The 20,005-nt window shown below is 44.0% G+C and overlaps 2 protein-coding genes across 3 annotated transcripts in view; one reads left to right on the top strand and one right to left on the bottom strand.

The window, feature by feature from the left end:
* phf5a (PHD finger protein 5A) overlaps positions 1-20,005 on the top strand; it is a 373,616-nt gene that overhangs the window by 18,283 nt on the left and 335,328 nt on the right. The gene's annotated exons all lie outside the window — the stretch shown is intronic.
* snx29 (sorting nexin 29) overlaps positions 1-20,005 on the bottom strand; it is a 175,471-nt gene that overhangs the window by 125,559 nt on the left and 29,907 nt on the right. For both annotated transcript variants that reach the window (XR_012591971.1, XM_074620629.1), the window contains exon 14: positions 16,910-16,995. Coding sequence is in view for 1 of the 2 variants with exons in the window: in XM_074620629.1 (XP_074476730.1) it covers positions 16,910-16,995 (86 nt within the window). In the remaining variant the exon portion in view is untranslated. The remainder of the gene's footprint in view (positions 1-16,909; positions 16,996-20,005) is intronic.

Raw genomic sequence — 20,005 nt, 5'->3', positions numbered from 1 at the left:
GGGCCAAAGGTGTTGCCCTTTTGGAAAAATGTTGGGCACCCTGGACTTCTAACCCCCAAAAGGCACAACTAGACTACCATCATACTAAATTTGAAGTTCCTAAGTTAAATAGTTTTCGAGTTCTGCTCCGGAAATGTAAGTGTGACACGCGAACGGATGGACGGACGGACGGACAAATGGACACGCAGAGCGCTATATACCCCGGACTATGTTGTCACGGGGGTATAATTACAATTTTGACCAAAACAAGTCAAAACAAACACTAAGGATATATACAGTATATACTGAATTTTTAGCAGGTTCAAGTTTTAGATTTTCATGGTGCTACACGGACTTCACTACTTTCATTTCCATCTATACTCCTCAACCTTTTACCCAACTGCAAAACACAGTTCTTAACGGCCTCCCCAACAACCTTTCTATCTTTGTGAGGACATTCATTGACATAATGCCCCTTACCCTAACCTTAACCATCACAACTAAATGCCTGACCCCAACCCCAACCCTTATCCTAACCTAACTCTTTAAACCAAGTCCGAAACCTCAAACAGGCCGCTGAAGGTCTGTCCCAAAGTGAGGACCGGCCAAAATGTCCACACTTTCCAAAAATGTCCTCACTCTGAAGGTCCGAAACTCAAATAGGTCCTCACAAAGACAGCTGTACAAGTACACACACACACACACACACACACACACACCTACCCCCCACTCACCTGCACCTCTGCTCTTAAGCCTCCAGGTCTTTGAAGGAGCACAAAGCGGTGCTCCCCGGCACATGAGATGCAGGATTAAGTTGTTTATAGAGCTGGGCTGTTCTCACATAGCACATTAACAAGCTAAACACTCAGACATTAGTCAAACACACACATACACACATAAATGAAGTGGTGGTGGTGGTGGTGGTGGTGGTGGTGGTGGTGGTGGTGGTGGGGGGGGGCGTTGTCTTAGAGAAAGCGGTGATTCAGCGCTAGGGGAGGGGGTGAAATGCGCTATGAGGCGGCGATAAAGAGATAGAGATTTGCTGGTGGCATTTATTCCGGAGAGGGTTTGCGGCGGCTTCTCAAAGACTCCATGGGGTTTGAGAAGAAAAAGGCTCCAAACGAGCGTGGATAGTTATCTGTGTAAGACTCTAAATATTCATATCCAAATCCCAGCAGTGCTCCAAAACAGAAAAAGAAAACTCATAATCAAGCCGAGACATATCACTCAAAACAGATTACTCCCACATGTTTGGAGACTCAATCTGAGACTAGACAAGAAGAATTATTCTTTTGTGTTGAGCAGCATCCTTGGGTTCCTTGAAAGGCACTCCAAACTAAATGTATCATCATTATTATTATTATTATTATTATTATTATTATTATTATTATTATTATTATTATTATTACAGGGATTCTGGTGAGCAGAATAATTTGAAATGACTTTCTCTATGTGGCTCTTATTTTCTGACATTTTCTAGCACTTATTCAACTCGACATGCTACATATTGTGTTGCTCTGGTTGCAGTAATTTGTCATGGCATTGTGGGTTTGACCTTTGCGGTCCTTGTACTGTCTGCTTGTAATCTCACTGATCAAAGAACAGAAGCTCATCAGTCTGTACTCACTGAAAATGACTCTGGATAAAAACCAGGGGGGATTATTAAGGCATTACTTTTCAAACATGCATTATTTTTTCCCTTGTTCCTGCCATCACGCCAATCAGTTCCAATCAGGATTTACGTCACTGGACAATTACTTCCCTCTCATTTCCATTTTTAGCCACACTAGTGGCGGTGGCTCCAAGGATGGCGATGTCGGTCTGTTCAGCTCTTTGGTCCAGAGTGAAATATTTCAACAAATACTGGCTGGCTTGCCATGAAATTTGGTTTCCCTAGTGCAGGTGCATGGTGCTGAGAGGATGAATCCTATTGACTTTGGTGATCCCCTCCCTTTTCCTATGGCGATACCATCAGGTTTTACGGTCTGTTATTTCTTTATAGCAGACCACTGCTATGTATAACAGACTATGCTGCTGCTATGGACACAGTTCCGATCTCTAATCTCGGACTCTGGTGGACCATTTTTGTGTCGCATCGCCCTGTCGGGGTTTATTAAACAACAATGACCGGCTCGCTGTACATTATCCCTTACTTAATAATTTTTTTTCCTCATAACTATGAACTGCAAACTGTGAAAAAACATTTAATGTTCTGGTGGTTCTTCCAGAAGCGTGTTAAAGCAGAGGCTCCTTGTCTGAAATAAAGCCAGCTTCCACTAACTATCAGATGAAGAAATGATTGCAATTTTATGAAATATAACATTAACCTTTAGGGAAAAGGAGAAGTTTAACTGTATCGCAACAACAAAGGCTGTATATTCGATGAGTGAGGCAACTGTTTTGACAGTCATCTAGCAATTAAATCACGAGACGAGATGCGTCACGATCTGTCAAACTGACAATGGACGACAGATCGCATTGTACATTCGCTTTGTGGTAATTAATCAGAGCGGCACATCGCGATGTCAGGAAAAAACAAAAAACCTAAAATGATCGACGGTGTTTCTGATATTTTTCACCTGGCATCACAAATTGCGGGAGTGAAACCGAAAGAAACATTTAACATAACAGGGAATCAACTGATGTCATCTGTCTGAAGTAATAAACATCATAATTACCCTCCACATTCAAACTAATTTATTCAATCCCTGCTTTTGAAAACATCTGCTGCAGTTCATTTACGGTTTATTTTTAATCCGCCAGAGGATCTCAGTGTTCATATGTTTAATTAGAAACAATAAAAAACATTCAAGTTCAAGCAAATAAAAAAGGACATTACGCTGCTTCTCTAGATAAAAAAGAAGAAGGTGAGAAATAGCCAGAACTTTCCTGTAAACACTTTAAGTACTTATGATTAACCAAAATGTTTACAAGCCTGAGAAGATAACACTAACAGGGGGAAGGACAACAGAGACAGATGCTCCTACAATTTCATTATCAGCCCTGTGTGTGGGACGCAGCGTAGGTTGGCTGTCACAGAGCACCGATCAGCTCTGATTAATATCCCCCTCGGTCCAACCACGCCAATGACATCATTGCTACTAAAGTATCCTTGTAAGCCTCCTACCCAGCATGCATTGCAACAACTGTGAGAGGAGGTGTGGAAATTGGGGGGACCGCCTGCCGCAGGTACCCGACATACAGCTGCTGTTGTAATTAAAAACCGCCCTCTTTAAACAAGTGCACACTCTTCTGTGATTCCAAACACACACACTTAACCTCAAACTCTCCTTCTGTACTTAGTGAAACACACACCCGACTGTCGCACCACCTCACGGCTTCACCGCGCGCCGCCGCCGCCGCAGCAAAAACATGTGTCTTGGTAAAACAACAGCCGGCGTGACAAGCAGCCATCATGTCGCTTCTCTGTCCCCGACATCTGCTCTCCGCAACCCCGGGCCGTTTAGTAGGCCCTCGCTCTGGCCCCGACAAAAATGCTGAAGTAAGTCTGTGCTGTGGCTGTGTTATCATCAGCAAGGGCAGTCATGCAGTAAATGACTGGCTAGCCTGGCCTCTGCTAATACAGCACCAGTTAGTTCCTACACTTGGTCGGGAGGCAGTTCAGGTGAGCTGGGATCAGATGTAATCACTCCCAAGATAGAGGTGGGAGGCAGACGGGGGAGAGGAGGGGGGGGGACAGGGGACAGAAGAGGAGATGTTAGAAAGAGAGATTGTGTGCTATGCATGGACTGTATAGCACACAAGAAGTGGATGAAGTCACCCATTGGTTTATGGACTACAGTTTTGAAGCCTCAAGTTCCACATCTTGTCCATCTTGTTCCACATCGCCATCTTGATATGTGGCCATCACCATCTTGTTTTTTTGGCGGTCATCATCTACTTTTTTGGACATCGCTTTCTTGGTTTTTGGCTGTCACCATCTTGGTTTTTGGCCATCGCCATCTTGGTTTTTGGCCGTCGCCATCTTGGTTTTTGGACGTCGCCATCTTGGTTTTTTGGCCATCACCATCTTGTTTTTTTGGCGGTCGTCATCTACTTTTTTGGACATCGCTTTCTTGGTTTTTGACCGTCGCCATCTTGGTTTTTGGCCATCGCCATCTTGGTTTTTGGCCATCGCCATCTTGGTTTTTGGACGTCGCCATCTTGGTTTTTGGCCATCGCCATCTTGGTTTTTGGACGTCGCTATCTTGGTTTTTGGACGTCGCCATCTTGGTTTTTGGACGTCGCCATCTTGGTTTTTGGACGTCGCCATCTTGGTTATTTGCAACCATAAGTGACACAAGAGGGTGGAGCTAAGTACAAGGGAACGCTGTATAAGACATTTCTAAGTGACCAAAATGTAACAATTAACTTTTATGAACTGAAAACACACTGTGAAAGGGTTAAAGTTGTAAGACGAAAACACGAAAAACACCCAGATTGGACAACGCCCTAGTAGCGATCTGTCAATCACACGGTAGCCACGCCCTAAAGCATCCCCTGCTTTATGGTCTATTTGACTCTTAATGGGACCATAATTTACTAAATGAACATCATGCTGTATTGAAGAAGACTTGAAACTAGCGATTGAAACGCCCCCTGCTGGCCATTAGAAAGAATGCAAGTTTAAATCACTTTTGTATTGGCTTCACTTTTCAGAGCCGGAGGGAGCCGCCTGGTGTTATGCTTGTTTAGAAGTGGTACAATCTCGCAAAACACACCCACCCGGTCTCACACACATGAAAACCTTGAGTGGTTGCAGAACGACGGGATGCAACTTGTGGAGACCTTGTGTACCAGGTACAGTAATGGCCTGGAGGCATGTGTGTATATGTATGTGTGTGTGTGTGTGTGTGTGTGTGTGTGTGTGTGTGTGTGTGTGTGTGTGTGTGTGTGTGTGTGTGTGTGTGGATTCAAAAACACCCTGAGGCAAGAGAGGGGTTGAATCTCCAGACACATCACCTGAAGGCTCCCCCCCACCCCTCCACCCCCTGTCTCCTCTCTCGTCAGACTCTTAGCTGCTCTCTCTTTACTTAATCCAGTCTCAGAGACAGACGTCGCACTCCATTACAAAGCTTCAAGAGCATTGAGCGAGCACAAATATTAGAACCGTCCTCCTTAAATTGACTTGCTCTCAATTTTTGCACACAATGCCTCGGCTCGGCTGAAAGCGTGCAAATCCCTCTGTATCTCTATAAGCTCTTCGCTGATCCTTTTTGAAGATGATTTCATAGTTGAAACAAGTATGAGATCTTGGCTTTTACTTCGATTTACCTGTTTGGGCTGTTGTAGAAAACATAGTTTATATTCCAGGGGGCTTTCAAAACAGCAAATGTATTCAGAGAAAGACTTGGAAAACTGTCACCCAGACAGTGACAGACTACCTGACAATTTCCTGTGGAAATGACACTTATGGGCGTAGGTGTAGTTCACACCACCCTGTAAAGCTACAGCTAAAGACTCAACCTGAAAATTCACATCTTTATCATTTTATGCCTGTTAAAGAGGACCTATTCTGATTCTGTGTTTTTTTCCCTTTCCTTTAGTGTGTTGTATCGTTTTTTATGCATGTAAAATGTCTGTAAAGTTACAAAGTCCACGCCAAAGGGAGTTACTCTCCCCCACAGAAACACTGCTAGTGAACTGCCTGAAACGCCTTGATTGAAGTCCCGCCTTTTCTTCCGTAACGTGGTGATGTCATTTCAGACAGAGGGTTAAAAGAGGTGCTGCAGCACAGTAAACATGTTCTAGTGGAAACCCAAAAGTATGCACCTGCACATAAGCATAATGGGTCCCCTTTAATAGGACGGGGGCGATAATTTGATATTATGGTTTTAGTTTGACAAAGACTAAAAACGCCATGTTTCTGGACAAGAAACCGCATGAGACAACTGTTATCAACTGAACTGAGACGGGGTTGAAGGTCATCAGCCATGAGACAGTGGACAGTTGGAGAAAGATTCAAGGCCTGAGGCCATCTCTGAACAGCGCGAGTGGTTACGACCTCCTGTTCTTATGTGACCGAAGTTCCACACTTTTATGTCAAATGAGCCATCTGATATATACTGATGCTGGCGTATTATTAATATCATGACACTGATTTCAATCCTATTACGCATGCACTGCCTGTCGTAGAGTGGAATTGACAGTATATAGTTCTTGGCTTTACTATTTAGGATTATTTTGTAGATGACGTTTCTTTAGGTGGCGCTCTTTTGTGGCACTTTTAAAGGTTCTTTATACGACATTCATAGCATTAATATAGCAGCAAAAAACGTTTTTCTTTGTAAAGATATAGATGAGTAATGTCTACCTGAGCAGAGAATGAAGTCTCTCTCTCTCTGTGGGTATTGTAAGCCGAGCTTCTCCTTTCTTTGTTGATATAGCCGGACCAGCCGTGCGTGCTTTTTAGTGCATGTTAGTGCATGTGAGCGTACCCCACTGGCTAGTTCACGACTGCCGCTCTGCATTGCTCTCATACAACGGTTACAGCTGATAATGCCGTCCCGACCGTCACAGAAGCGTAGCACCCACCCTCTGGTCCCCCCCCCCCAGGTTAACACTATTGGCTCTGTTAGCAGTGTTGCCGTTGTTTTCACTGTTAGCACCGTCAGCTAAGAGCCTGCCGGCTCAACCGTCGCCATGTTGAGTGCCGTGCGGCGCGGTAGAAATGCTCCCAATCCCACATTTAACACTGTTAAGTCATCAATAGACGTTCTGTCAACCCAGTTATCCTACTCACTCCCATAAACTGCTCCTGTTAGAATAACATAAAACGGTAGAATTCTGTCACTGCCGTGTTACATCATTTAGTGCCGTGGTTCGAAAACTGGAGGTTTTAAGGATGAGCCAACATTACATTGTGTATCAAAACAGAAGAAATATGCAAAAAAAAAAAATCTAAATCGCCATATCAAAGACCCTTTAATATGCAGTTATGCAGAAGCTAATGACATGCCATCTCACGGTTGCCAGGTGTCAAAGTAACACTGTATGCTTTCCGGCTCGTGGGTTTTCCAGGAACAAAAGAGTCAGAGAAAGACTATCAAAGCAAGCGACGGAGAGAAGATTTGTCACTGTAAATCAAGCTCAAATAAATGCTGATACATCTCTGTTTGGAAACCGCTGATTTAGTGACAAGAGAGTATAAATAAGGACTTGATTTTAATATGAAAAGCATGTTTATTTATATCTTTAATTTGGAGATAAGCAATGTTTGTGTTATCAAGTACTGTGACAAAAAGGCAGTAAGTCAATGATACGAACGAGAGCCAAAATATGCATCACGTGGGAATCTGCACCCCGCTGGAGTGCTTTCCCTCCACAGCCACGCTTTTTCCATATTTATCTCTGGGGAGAGGCGGACGAGATGACACCCAGCAGGCTCCGGCGTTTCGGCGAGATGATTAAAATGTTCATTAACACCGATCCGTCCAGGTGATGAAATCTGTCGTGCACCCCTGCTGCGCCCGCATGGAACCGGCCTGTGAGATACGACGCCGCAGAAGCATTGAATCCGACAATCGTGCGGTGACCACCTGGCCCCTCCTGCGACAAAACAATATGCGATGTCGCCTCTCTCATGCCAGGTAAATAAACAAGTGTCTGTTGGATTAATCGTCATATGCATGCACGCGCGGACGGACCACCCTCCGCTGAATAAATGAAAAGTCTCTCACACCTTTGAGCTGGTAAACACGCTCAATCTGTCGGACTGAGACCTGAGAGGCCAAACAATGTGAGCTGTTGTGATCCGCGGCTAAATGTGTGGGCACAATTAAGCTCAAATCACAGAGAGAATGACTCATCGTTTGCTCCTTTTACAGTCGGCCTACTGGGACGTAAATATCTTCATAACAGAAACCACTTACACATCAGTTACAACGGTTTCATGCCCACCTACAGCCGCTAATGCAGTTTAATTTAGGCCTCACACACACCGTGTCTCACCTACACTCCCTCATTGGGATATGGGACTCATCCACCGAATGATAATTAACACAGATAAGAATGCGCACACGTGCACATTTGTCCTGACAAAACACACACCTGCACACATTAGCTAAATAATGTCTCCCATCTCACCACTGTGACCTGCTTTTCTCACGCGAGCCCCCAAACACACTCATTAGTTAATGAAAATCTACCTCCATAACACATATACACGCACATATTGTTGGTTTAACAGCTCCAGGAAACACTAAGGACACACATCCAAAGTTTTTATTAACATGCTAACACACTTTCACTTCTTTTATGCATACATAGGCTTGTGCACACACAGAGCTGACACCTCGCACCTCGCACCTCGCACGCCTGACCTCCCCGAGGCCCTACAAGGGCAATAGCGGAGGGACAATAAACGCAGATCTATGTGTGTAATGAATAAGTTACACACTCCTATTAGGGCAGGCAGCGGTGACAAATGCCTCTCATTCACTCATTAGGCCACTGGCTGTCGGAGGAAGCAGGAGACACCGAGGCACAGCAAGGGGAAGCTTATTGGGTTTTAAATGGCCGTGCAATCCATTTCCTTATTGGAGATGAATAAGCCGGCGTCCGTGGCAGGTTTATTTATGGACAAATTAAACACGTACGCGGTGACAGGCACAAAGCAGAATTAATCAAAGTGCGGGTCTGCTACTGTTCACGTCTAATCCTGGAGGGTGGGAAAAACACAGGTGAGAGGGAAATAAGAGAGGTTTAGTTTGAATGTATTTACACATGAAGTATAAATCATAAAAGAAATATAGAAACTACAAGGGGCTTACAAAAAGTATATATCTTTGAAGGAGATATTTTCAAAGTTATTTTAAGGCAAAAAAAATATTGGAATGATTGAAACAAAGCTAAACTTTGCATTCTCAATTTTCCTTTTATATCTTGAGGTCACTCCGTCCCATTTTTGTTGTTTCTACAAGAAAGAGCATTAAAGGTGCAGTGTGTAGGATTTGGCGATAACTAGCGGTGTGGTTGCAGAGTGCAACCAACTGAATACAAGTGTGTCTGAGAACTATGGTGGCCTTCAGCTAACGTAAAAACACAAAACGCTTTCTCTAGAGCCAGTGTTTGGTTTGTCCGTTCTGGGCTACTGTAGAAACATGGCAAAGCAACATGGAGGATTCCGTGAAGAGGACCCGCTCCCTATGTTGGTATGAAGGGCTCATTCTAAGGTAGAGGTTCATGTCGATAAAAGTCAATATATATAACTATTTAAAAAGATATATATTTTTGCTACTTAGTAACAAAATATAACAACATATTCTGCTTCAATCCACATTTGTTGGCGTTTAGCCTTTCAAAAACAACAATTTCACTGCAGTCAGAAACCCATTTGCTCTCCTACCTCACGCACACAAAGCGAGACACAACCTGTATTAACGGGGCGGTCTAGCAGCAATCTAACAACACCATAAATTACATTTATTTAACCACAATAAAAAAAACTCTATTCAGACTCTAATGCTATTATAGTAAATTAATTTAATTGTTACCAAAAAAATCATATGTTTCTGCATTTGCTTTATTCATGTTGACGAAACCGATGAGTTCTATTCATTAAAGAAAGCTGAAAAAAACTAATTTAAAACATTTAATCACTTTATTTAAATTGAAGATTTAGTTCGAGGAGTTGTAATTTAGTTTTTTATGGTGATGATGTCGGGAGGGCTCAGCTTTTCTTAGATACAAGTAGGGGGGCTTCAAGGAAAATAAGTGCTCTAAGCTAATGAAAACAATGATTCGAGGTGATTATACACTAAAGAAAACACAGTTATGAATATTATATTCCATTTCTGCTAATAGAGCACCCAACATGTTAGACGCTGTTCATTTAAGGCAAAAAAAGAATGATAGGAATGGTTGAAACAAAACTAATCCTCTCATTCTCAATTTTCCTCTTATATCTTATGGTCACTCCGTCCCATTTTTGCTGCTTCTACCAGAAAGAGCATTAATGTAAAGAACTAATGGACTGTCTGGACAATAATGAGAGGAAATAGAGGTATCACACAGCTCTTGACAAGAAAATTGAAGAGGGGGAATTCCATCTCGCCGGACTAACTGCCCCTTGACCCGTCATCGATCTCCTAGAGTGTCTGAGGCGCGCTCGTCCAGCACTTAACAGGTTAATAACTCCTGATCCCTATCCCGCCACTGGCAGGCCAATCTTTTTTTTATATACAGCACAGCGGGCCAATTTCAGCCGACCATGTGGAGCGATCAGCCATCTCAAGAGGGAGGAGGTGGAACCCGTTTACCCAGGCTCGGTGACTATCCCCCCGGGGAATCAGTCCCTCGGGTAAAGCAGTCAGTCATCGGCAGCCGGTCAACCAGCCAGCCATTAAACCTCCGACTGGGAGAATGAAACGCCGTGAAACTTTATGTCCCGGGAGACAAAGAGTTTCCAGCGAGGACAAGACAGCGAAGGTTCTCTGAGAAAACTAATGTTTTCTTATCCGGTCAGTGCCCTCGCTTCCAACCCTGATCCTCTATCATTGCACCGATTGGCCTCAGACGAAAAGAGCTCTATCTCGATTCATGCCATCCTTAACCCTGACTGTTTCTCATACCACGCTTAAGTTATTGGACTGCCACCACTATAGAGCCCTTTCTTTTCACAGTTACCTATGAGCCTGAGAGGAAAGCTGCCATGTTGCAGCCCGGTGATGCGAAAGGCGTATGAATGAACCGTAATTCGTGAGGCATTTAGTGTTGCAATAAGAGCGCTTTTGGCGCCATGTAGTCTTTACTGACTGCAATGTAAACACATTCGTGGAAATATGCTACAATCAGAGCTAGTGACGTAGAATAAAAAGTGAGAAAGAATGCTTATGGTAGGAGGGGAGGTGGATGGGGTCCAACAAACACAGGACTGTCAACCAGGAGGCCGGTGTTAGTTAGTTATGTTTGTCACATTTTTTAGTGACATTTGTGACACGTTTTCCGTACTTATGTTGCGTCGTTTTCGGACGTATTTAGTAGGGCTGTCAAAGTTAAAGGGACTATTTGTAACTTCCAGAAATGCTTCTTAACAGCGACACTTGTGGCCGTGAAATCAACGAAAGTCAGCGTCGGACTCGCGCTTGCTCGCTCTAAATATACCTGAACGAGCATCACTCAAAACAGTGAGGCGACACACGTCAGCTAAAAGCACAATATCACTCTATATTTCAGCTGCTTGGCAGTAATGTTAGCTGACCAGACGAAGGTCTCTCCATGAACATGATTTAGATCTGATCCTAGTGTTGGCTTTTCCTGCCTAAGTGCAGGCTGAGGCAGCGGGGCTCTCCAGCGTGTCTCCCTGCTCTCTCCGCCCGCAGCCGGAGAGAGCAGAGGAGACACTGGCACCCGGTCGGTAACGAGAAGACAACGTAAATCTCTGTAGAGCTCCGTCACTTCACAAGACACGGAAAACCTCTGTTGGTCTGGAGGAGCTGCAGCAGTTATTTCTGCACAAACGTCCCCTGTACATTCACTAGATATTCTCAGAGCTAAACTAACTCTTCTGCAGTGTGGAGTGAGCGCGCGTTCACGTCTAGAGGTGGAGCGAGCTGAGCTGTCTGAGTGAAGGCGAGCAGGCAGAGGAGGAGTGTACAGCGGCTACACGCGAACGCGCATATGGGAGCGCGCATGTGTGACGACCCACTACATTTATGCGCGTACAAAGTTACAAATAGTCCCTTTAACACGATAATAACTTGTTAAATGGCCACTAAATTCTTTAAGGCATTAACGCAATTGTTCTTAAGGAGGTTGTAGCGGGCTCATTTTAAAGCTAGAGTGAAGAAACTGGCATCATATGAAAATACAAAACCTAAAGAATCCATTGGTACCAATCATGTCATACTAGCTTGTCGCAAAGGAGGTTAAAAAATGCACCTTATATAATAATATTATATTATAATAATGCTACATTTTGGCGAGGAAAAACTGTCATGGCCATTTTCAAAGGCATCCCGTGACCTCTGACCTCAAGATAAGTGAATGAAAATGGGTTCTATGGGTACCCACGAGTCTCCCCTTTACAGACATGCCCACTTTATGATAATCATATGCAGTTTGGGGCAAGTCATAGTCAAGTCAGCACACTGACACACTGACAGCTGTTGTTGCCTGTTGGGCTGCAATTTGCCATGTTATGATTTGGGCATATTTTGTATGCTAAATGCAAAAATGTGTGATTAATTTGTCATTTATTACGATTAACTATGGACAACCATGCGATTTATCGCAATTAAATATTTTAATCGATTGACAGCCTTAGTATTTACTTAGTTTACACACTTATTATAAGCCCAACCATGGCGTTTTTGCTAAACCTAAGTGTTTTTGTTGTCTAAACCTAATTGCGAACATTACCGTAGTTTTGTTGCGTGGCGTACAAATGACACGTGAAAAAAACTAAAATGCGTTCTCATGACACACTGAATGTCCTTGTAATGTTGTGCCATTCATGAGATCGGGTTGCATGTTCACATGGATGAGGTCGCAAACAGAGGAAGACGCAGAGTCAAAATGATGAAACTGGGTGCAAACATACAGCATCTGGTTGATAGAATGCATTTTGGGGGTATGTCACATGACAAAGGCTTTAAAACCGAAGTGCAAACTAACTTGTGCTATCAATGTCATTTTGCATTACTGTGGAGAGTTTATTAGGGCCTGTGCAATGACCAGGCGGTCAGCGGACAGAATTATTGTTATTGTCTCAAATGAATGGCATTTTTGAGGGTCTTGTGAAACGGTGCTTGTGAAACGGCATACAAATCAGAAGTGGAGAAAATTTACATGCGATATCGGTCTTGCGCATGGCCATGGCGAAGGCTTACCCAACCGCCCCCAAGGTGCTTTTCACCTAGATCTATGGAATTTGGTAGGTATATGTAACGTGGAGATGTACAAAAAAAGTCTCGGAGGTATGCTGTGGTAGTGTCTAGAAGGGAACCAGCAAACTGGGGAAACTCGCGCAAGATTGTTAAGGTTAGGTATTGACCTCGTATTGCTAAGGTTACGACAGGTCTCGCAACAGTTTTTTGCAATTTTTTGCAGATCAGACTTCGCAGGTTCCCTTCCAGACACGACCGTATACCGTAAACCCAACAGGAAGTCGGACATTTCGAATTTTAGGGCGTTCTTTTTACATTTCAAGGCGCTGTACTTTAACAAACTCCTCCAGGAGGAATAATCAGATCAACTCCAGATTTGGTCAGTAAAATCTAAAGATTTATCAAACATTTGCATTTTCATGCAAGATCTGTTTCCGTGGCAGCAAAAAAAAGTGCCTCTCACCGTAAAACAGGAAGTTGATGTAATTCAACATACTTTGTCCGATCTGCTCCAAATTCCTCGAGCATGATAAGGAACAAGGCCTGAGGAAAATTACAGGCCAATATAGACTCATAGCCCCGCAGCCTACACTTAAGCCCCGCCCTTTTTCATAACTCGTGAACCATTTCTCGCAGACGGGAGGGATCATTGCACTCAGCAGAGTTCCTGTTTCATTTGTGCCTGGCTGCATCGACCAGCGTCCCACCAGTACCTCCAATGTGTGGTAAGGTGTGAGGGCCCGATCCTCGCAGCTTTAATTTGAAATGTATTGGAAGGCACTGCTTCTACTAGCATCTGTCAAAGTATAATAAATGTGTGCAGAGGAATATTTAAAAAAAAAACTCATATACTGCTCTTTCAAGGCCACGGATTTTTGTTAAAAAAAAAATTTGTTCAGACTTATTACATTCTTCAAGAGCCACGGGAGCTGTGTAAAACTGGGTCAGCCTGGTTGTGATAATTCTACATGTGCTGCTCGGCGTCTCTCCCCCGGAGACTTCTCTTCATCTAAAACTCTCGCTTTACAGTAAACATGACTGTCACCGTTACGCTGCAAGTCCTCCGAGGTTCAGCTAATGGTTTCTCTTAATAACATATAAAAGCGTATAGACACACACGCGTACCTACAAGCGCCTATCTGGAGCACTTAAATGTTCGACTTACTTTGACGTTACGCAAATTGGAGCCACGCTAATGGGACATGCAAAGTATGCACATCTGCTATAGGGACATTTTCAAAATGAATTCATGCATGACATGTGACACAGTATTATAACACACATTCATATAAAGAACACACAGCAACACACAGTATGCTCTCATATGCAAGTATAAGTAGAGAGGGGAAATCCCCCATCATGCAACAATAATTATCCCTCCTCTGAAACAGTAGAAAGGAGAAGCGTCTCTTGTGGGATGTCAGTGGGGATGACAGCGCCTGAGGAGCGTTCGAGAGATCACGTCTACGGCGCTATCATTAGACAGGAGGGGTTTCAAAAAGGCAGCGCATTGATCACGGGAAAGCACACTGACAGCACATGAAAAAGGGGCGCTGGTGTATAAATTCATCCTCGCCTTTTTTTTTTTTTTTTTCCTGATTTTTTTGCTCCCCCCTAAACTGCTCACACGTTATTCCTCCTCCTTTACTCCCAACACACACACCAGCAGACTGCGGTAGTCAACATCAAAGTGTGATGGAACGAGGCACATCATTAGCAGGAGAAGACAGAGGCGAGGGAGGATGAAATCATTTAGACGCCGCCGTGGAGAGGGAATTACTACGCCTGTCGGGACGAGGAGGAGCGGCGACGGGAGGAGTGGGAAAGACAAGAGGGATGAAGGAGGGTGGTAAGGGATAGAGGGGGAAAGGGCACACGAGTGATGGGAGGATGAAAAGTCAACATGAGAGAGAGAGAGAGAGATGATGAGTGGCGGTAAAACAAGAAGGGCAAAAAAACAAAAACAAAGAGGAGAGCCAGAACAGGTTTGTCAAGGCTGTGCTGTTGAGCTGGGTGATGGCTATTTCCTGACAATATAAGGGCCTTTTTCATGTGTGAGGCAATCACCCTCATCTCCCTCCAATCATCTCCCATCCCTCCCCGCCGCGCTCTCCGGTGGCAGCGGTACAGGCGGCCGTGTTTGACAGGCTGAACGCGGTAATTGCCAGAAACCAGAGGGATGAAAGGTGAAGCCGTTTTGTGATGTTTTAAACATGATGGAGTTGCACAGGTCTATGCTTTTAACACGTGGGGGTCGCATACTGAGGACTTTTTATAAACTATATCGGAAATGTTTTTCTAAGTCAGCGGCTGTTTGAAACAAAACCCTACTTTTGCCAAACGTGTTTAGTAGTAACAGTAGTGCTTTTATCTGTAGGCGATTTGTTAAGTTTTAACGGGGGGACGGATTTGGTTTGTTTCGTTCACCCACGACTAGCACAAGAGTCAGGCAGACGCAACCAACATCTTCAACTAAACAACCCCTCTGCCCCTATATTGTCTCTGCTACTAGGGAATGGAGAGGGGGGGGGGCGGTGGCAGGTTAACAAGGGGCATGCATTTTGGTCATTTTGGGAAGGGGAATGGCATTCCCCCTCATCCCCACTCAAATCTCCTACTGACATGTATACTATAAAAGATAAGCAAAATAAGTCATGTTATTACGTTTTCTTTGATGATATGTTGTCTACCAAAGTATTTTGTGCCTGGATCTATCTCTCTATCTCTATCTTGACCATGATATTGGGATATACAACGATCAGCCATAACATTATGACCACTGACAGGTGAAGTGAATAACATTGACTGTCTCGTTACAATGGCATCTGGCAGTGGGGGGGGTATATTAGCCAGCAAGTGAACATTTTGAACTTTGTGTTGGAAGCAGAAAAAAATGGGCCAGCGTAAGGATGCGAGCGACTTTGACGAGGGCCAAATTGTGATGGCTAGACGACTGGGTCAGAGCATCTCCAGAACTGACCCAAGGCTGATTGATGCACGTGGGGAGCGAAGGCTGGCCCGCGTTGTCTGATCCAATAGAAGAGCTACTGGAGCTCAAACTGCTGAAAAAGTTAATGCTGGTTCCGATAGAAAGGTGTCAGAACACACAATGCATCGCAGTTTGTTGCGTATGAGGCTGTGAGCCGCAGAACGGTCAGGGAGCCTATGCTGATCTAATGTTATAGCTGATCGGTGTAAATATATATATAACAGGAAAGAGGATGACATCCACATCGCCCACCCTAACATCATGTTCACAGACCAACGTCCAACTTCAAACTTGACCATCATACTTGACGTTGCGGCCTGTCTGATGGTCTGTCTGATTGTTTCCTACACCGCTTGACACATCAGTGTTGCAGTGTTTTTATCACAGTAATAAATTCTTCCACCTAAATGAATAAATAAATGAGAAAACAATAAACATGATCACGCAAATCCAAGCTGGATTTATGTTGCGTTATTAAAAAAGGATTTACAGCACCGAATAGTCCTTATGACCCCTTGAATGAAATAAAACACCAACAACTTGACATTACAAACTTCTACATACCCTTTTAACTCTCCCGTCTCGCAAAAACATACAATAAAACTCGCAAACACATAAACCCTCCGGGGCGTCGCAGATAACCGCTCTCCCTTCTATCCCCCAAAAATGCAATTAGCCATTATGTGGCCCCTCTATAATCTGCCCATGTTCATTTTTATTTGCCTTTGATACAGCAAGGGGCTTATCTCACCAGTTCTTTACACAGAGCACCGCTTACATTCCCCCCCCGGCAACACGGTAAAACAAAGTCAAAGTTATCAAATCTACCCAAAAAAGGAGGCATAAGTCAGAGTAAGAGAAAGAAGGGCGTCGCGCCGCGAAGAGGGAGGTTAGTCATCGGAGCCCCCGAGAAGGGAAACGCCGAAGAACTGATCTGGGATGTGGAGGAAACTGATGACCTGATTTTTCATCTATAAGCGTTTCTGTTTGAGAGCAAAATAGATGGACTGGGACACAGATATGAAATCTAATATGAGGTCATTATGCTGCAGTGTGTGTGTGTGTGTGTGTGTGTGTGTGTGTGTGTGTGTGTGTGTGTGTGTGTGTGTTTTACCGTCGTTGCACTGGCTTCCCTCTCTCTTCAGCATCTGCACCGCCCCCACATACTTCTTCAACTGGACCTTCAGGACCTCGTTCTCCCTGCACACACACACACACACACACACACACACAGCTTATAACTACAGAGCACTAACAGTAAGGAGGCTATAACTACAACACATTATATGCAAGCATTACAAACTGTTTTGAATGTCAAATATCTTTGCTGTAATTCATAACAGACTAGATTCAGTCTTGTGCATTTAGAAAAAAGAAATAATCATCCGCTGACTGGTTGTCACAGTGAAGATGCCAGCGTGCACAAAGTGACAAAGTTTTCTGTCCAACAACTCTGGGAGCTGCATCGAGCCGGCAACAGGAAGTTGTTTACTCTGTTTTATATGACAGCGTGCGGTAGAGGGAGACAGTGTGAAACTCGCTGTGACATCTTGTCAACCTGTGGAAATAAAAACATTTGAAATGTAATCCAGGTGGTCAGAGTGAGGTATATTTACAGAGTGTGCAGCTTGACTCGCTTTTCAATACGCCTACGGCACAGCGGCAGTCCGGCCGGTAACAAGTGGACTGTCTTTACACTTTGCATGTTGGCCTACGTGCAGCCTGGAGAAGCATTATTCCAGCTTCAGTTCAAAATTGATTGTGAAGAAGATAGTGATGTTTGGGGATCAAGAAAGGCAAGATGTTTAATGTGGATTTTGAAGAGATTAGAATTAGGTCCAATGCAAGTCCTTTTTTCTTTTTTTTTCTTTTTAATACTTTTGGGTTGAGGTTGTTCTTCCTCGTTTGAGGCTCCTTAGTTCCTGCTAAGGGAAATTTTGTGGGACAACATACAAAACGGTCACTATATCCTGACAGTAGTGCATGAGACAGGTAATCTGAAGAAAAATCATGTGTCTCTGTGTCCTCCGGTGCTCCTAATGGCATCTGCAAGATTTCACAGACCGGAGGAAAACAACCAATCAGAGCCGAGCTGGAGCCTTGCCGTGTCTGAGCAGCTGTCAATCACTTCGCAAACTCCGATCAAACGGTCAAACTAGGCAGCGCTGATCAAATATGAATCAATATTCTGTTACTGTAATGTCTATTTCTCACCTCAAATGTTTTCAGAAACACCTTGTAGTGTACTGTTTAGCTGTAAAATGAGAAAGTTTGCCAGCCATGTTGGGGATCTACCAACCACCGCCCACCAGCCGGAGCAAACTTTCTCATCGATAAATTCCACAAGGATAGCCCAAAAGCGACAAAGATATTATATCTATTACGCAGTACTCGCTATCGGCCGATAACGCAAGTTAAGGTATCCGAATCAGTATCGGAAGCTGTAATAAAGTGCTGTAGCTACAACCCTCAAACACATAAATAAACTTTATCTACTGCATAATGCTCATATCAAAATCTGCAGGCTGTAAGGAGCCTAATGTATATGCAGTATCCAAGAAAGTTCTCTATGATAGACTCTTCTTCTACGTTTCCCTCCATGGAAGTATTAAAAGAGGCAGCGATGAGTGTTCTGACCTCCGTTTAGCAAGCGAGAGCAAAACTGAATTTCAGTGTTCACTATCTCAGAGATACATTTTAAGAGCACTTGTAAATGTTTTCCAGCAGCATCAGATAAAGACACAGTTTGGGTATAAGACGCAGGTTAATGGTCAGAGTTATGGCCCCGTTAAGCTACCGTCCTACACTGGCAAGGCTCAGAGCAGCGGTGGCGTGTGTTGGACTGCAGATGAGGACGCAAGCACAAAGACGGAGTGATAAAGACACAGAGTGAGAGACAGAGGCAGTCTCTTTACAAGCCGTAACCGGTTGAACATCATCGACTTTGGGGAGGAAATCAATCAGAGTTGGAGTGTGCCTTTATGCCCTTGGCAGTTAAACTTAACAGCCTTTGTCTTGCTCCGCCGCCGTCCCCCCCAACCCTCATTCTCCACGAGTGATTTTGTTTGGTGCCCTGCTTATCAGCCCCTCATTCCCCGACAACAAAAGAGGTTCCTGCCGGGAGACCTCCTGAATCCGCGCGACGAGCTCTCTCCGAGGAGCCGTCCGCGTCGTTATCAGCGCCACCCGCAGTCCAGACGCCGTTCCAGCCTGATTAAATTATAGCTAATGCACGCACGCTTGCTCTAAGTGTGCCTGTTTGTGTTGGGGCTCTGGGAGATACGCAGACATTCAGATGTGTCTCATTTTACTGAGAATGAGTCTTGTGTCTGTTGTTACACCAGCAGGCGGATTACAGCATTTGACAAAATGTGAGTTGAAGTGGCACTGATACCTGGCGCTCAGGTAAACAATGTACTTTCAGGAAATGTAGAGCTTTTACCTAGATTACTTTTGTTTTATGTTCCTTTCAGTCTTCAGATGACAGTCTTCAACTTCATACAGCTACATGTGTTCACTTTGAGCTTACACTGGCCTTGTAATTTTTGTCGACTTTTTTTTTTAAAAAGACATTATTAAAGGTGTACTTATCAATATTTCTACATTAAGCAGGGATCAAACGTGTAACGTGAAAGGCGTCGCTCGCAGCGAGCTATCGCTCATTAGAATTATCACCCAACTCTGCTGCTGACGGGGCGTTTTAGCTAGTTTTTCATTTGGTTTTGTCCGTCATATCAGTAACTGTATATTGAGCGTTGAACTTCGTGCTGTCAATCTCAATGATACTAACTGGAGAAGAGGAGGGACAAGTACAGCCTAATAAAAAATTGGGGAAATGCCCAAATGGCACAAAAAGTAGTCCAAATTATTACAAGCCACAGGAAAAACATTCAAACACACTCAATCAAATAAAAAGAAGTCCAATTGGGTTTAAAACCGCCCAATCTGGCAACACTGGCCGCACCAAAGTGCAAGTAGCTAGCTGGTGAACATAGTGGAACATTTAGCAGCTGAAGAGACAGATATTTCCCTCATGAGCTGGTGGAGACCAAAAACAGAGCTAAAAGGAGGCAAAATATTGGACTTACATTCATCAGCTGGCCAGAAATACATGCTAATGTTGCTCCGTATTTACTGGGTGTTTAAATGAGGATTTTCTTCTGCTCGCACCTTGTATATACACCGATCAGCCATAACATTAGGTCAGCAT

The sequence above is a fragment of the Sebastes fasciatus genome, chromosome 20 (genome assembly GCF_043250625.1).
Source record: "Sebastes fasciatus isolate fSebFas1 chromosome 20, fSebFas1.pri, whole genome shotgun sequence".
In the NCBI taxonomy this organism is placed as follows: Eukaryota; Metazoa; Chordata; class Actinopteri; order Perciformes; family Sebastidae; genus Sebastes; species Sebastes fasciatus.
Note: the sequence above shows the minus strand (reverse complement) of the source record. Positions and strands in the feature narration are given on the sequence as shown.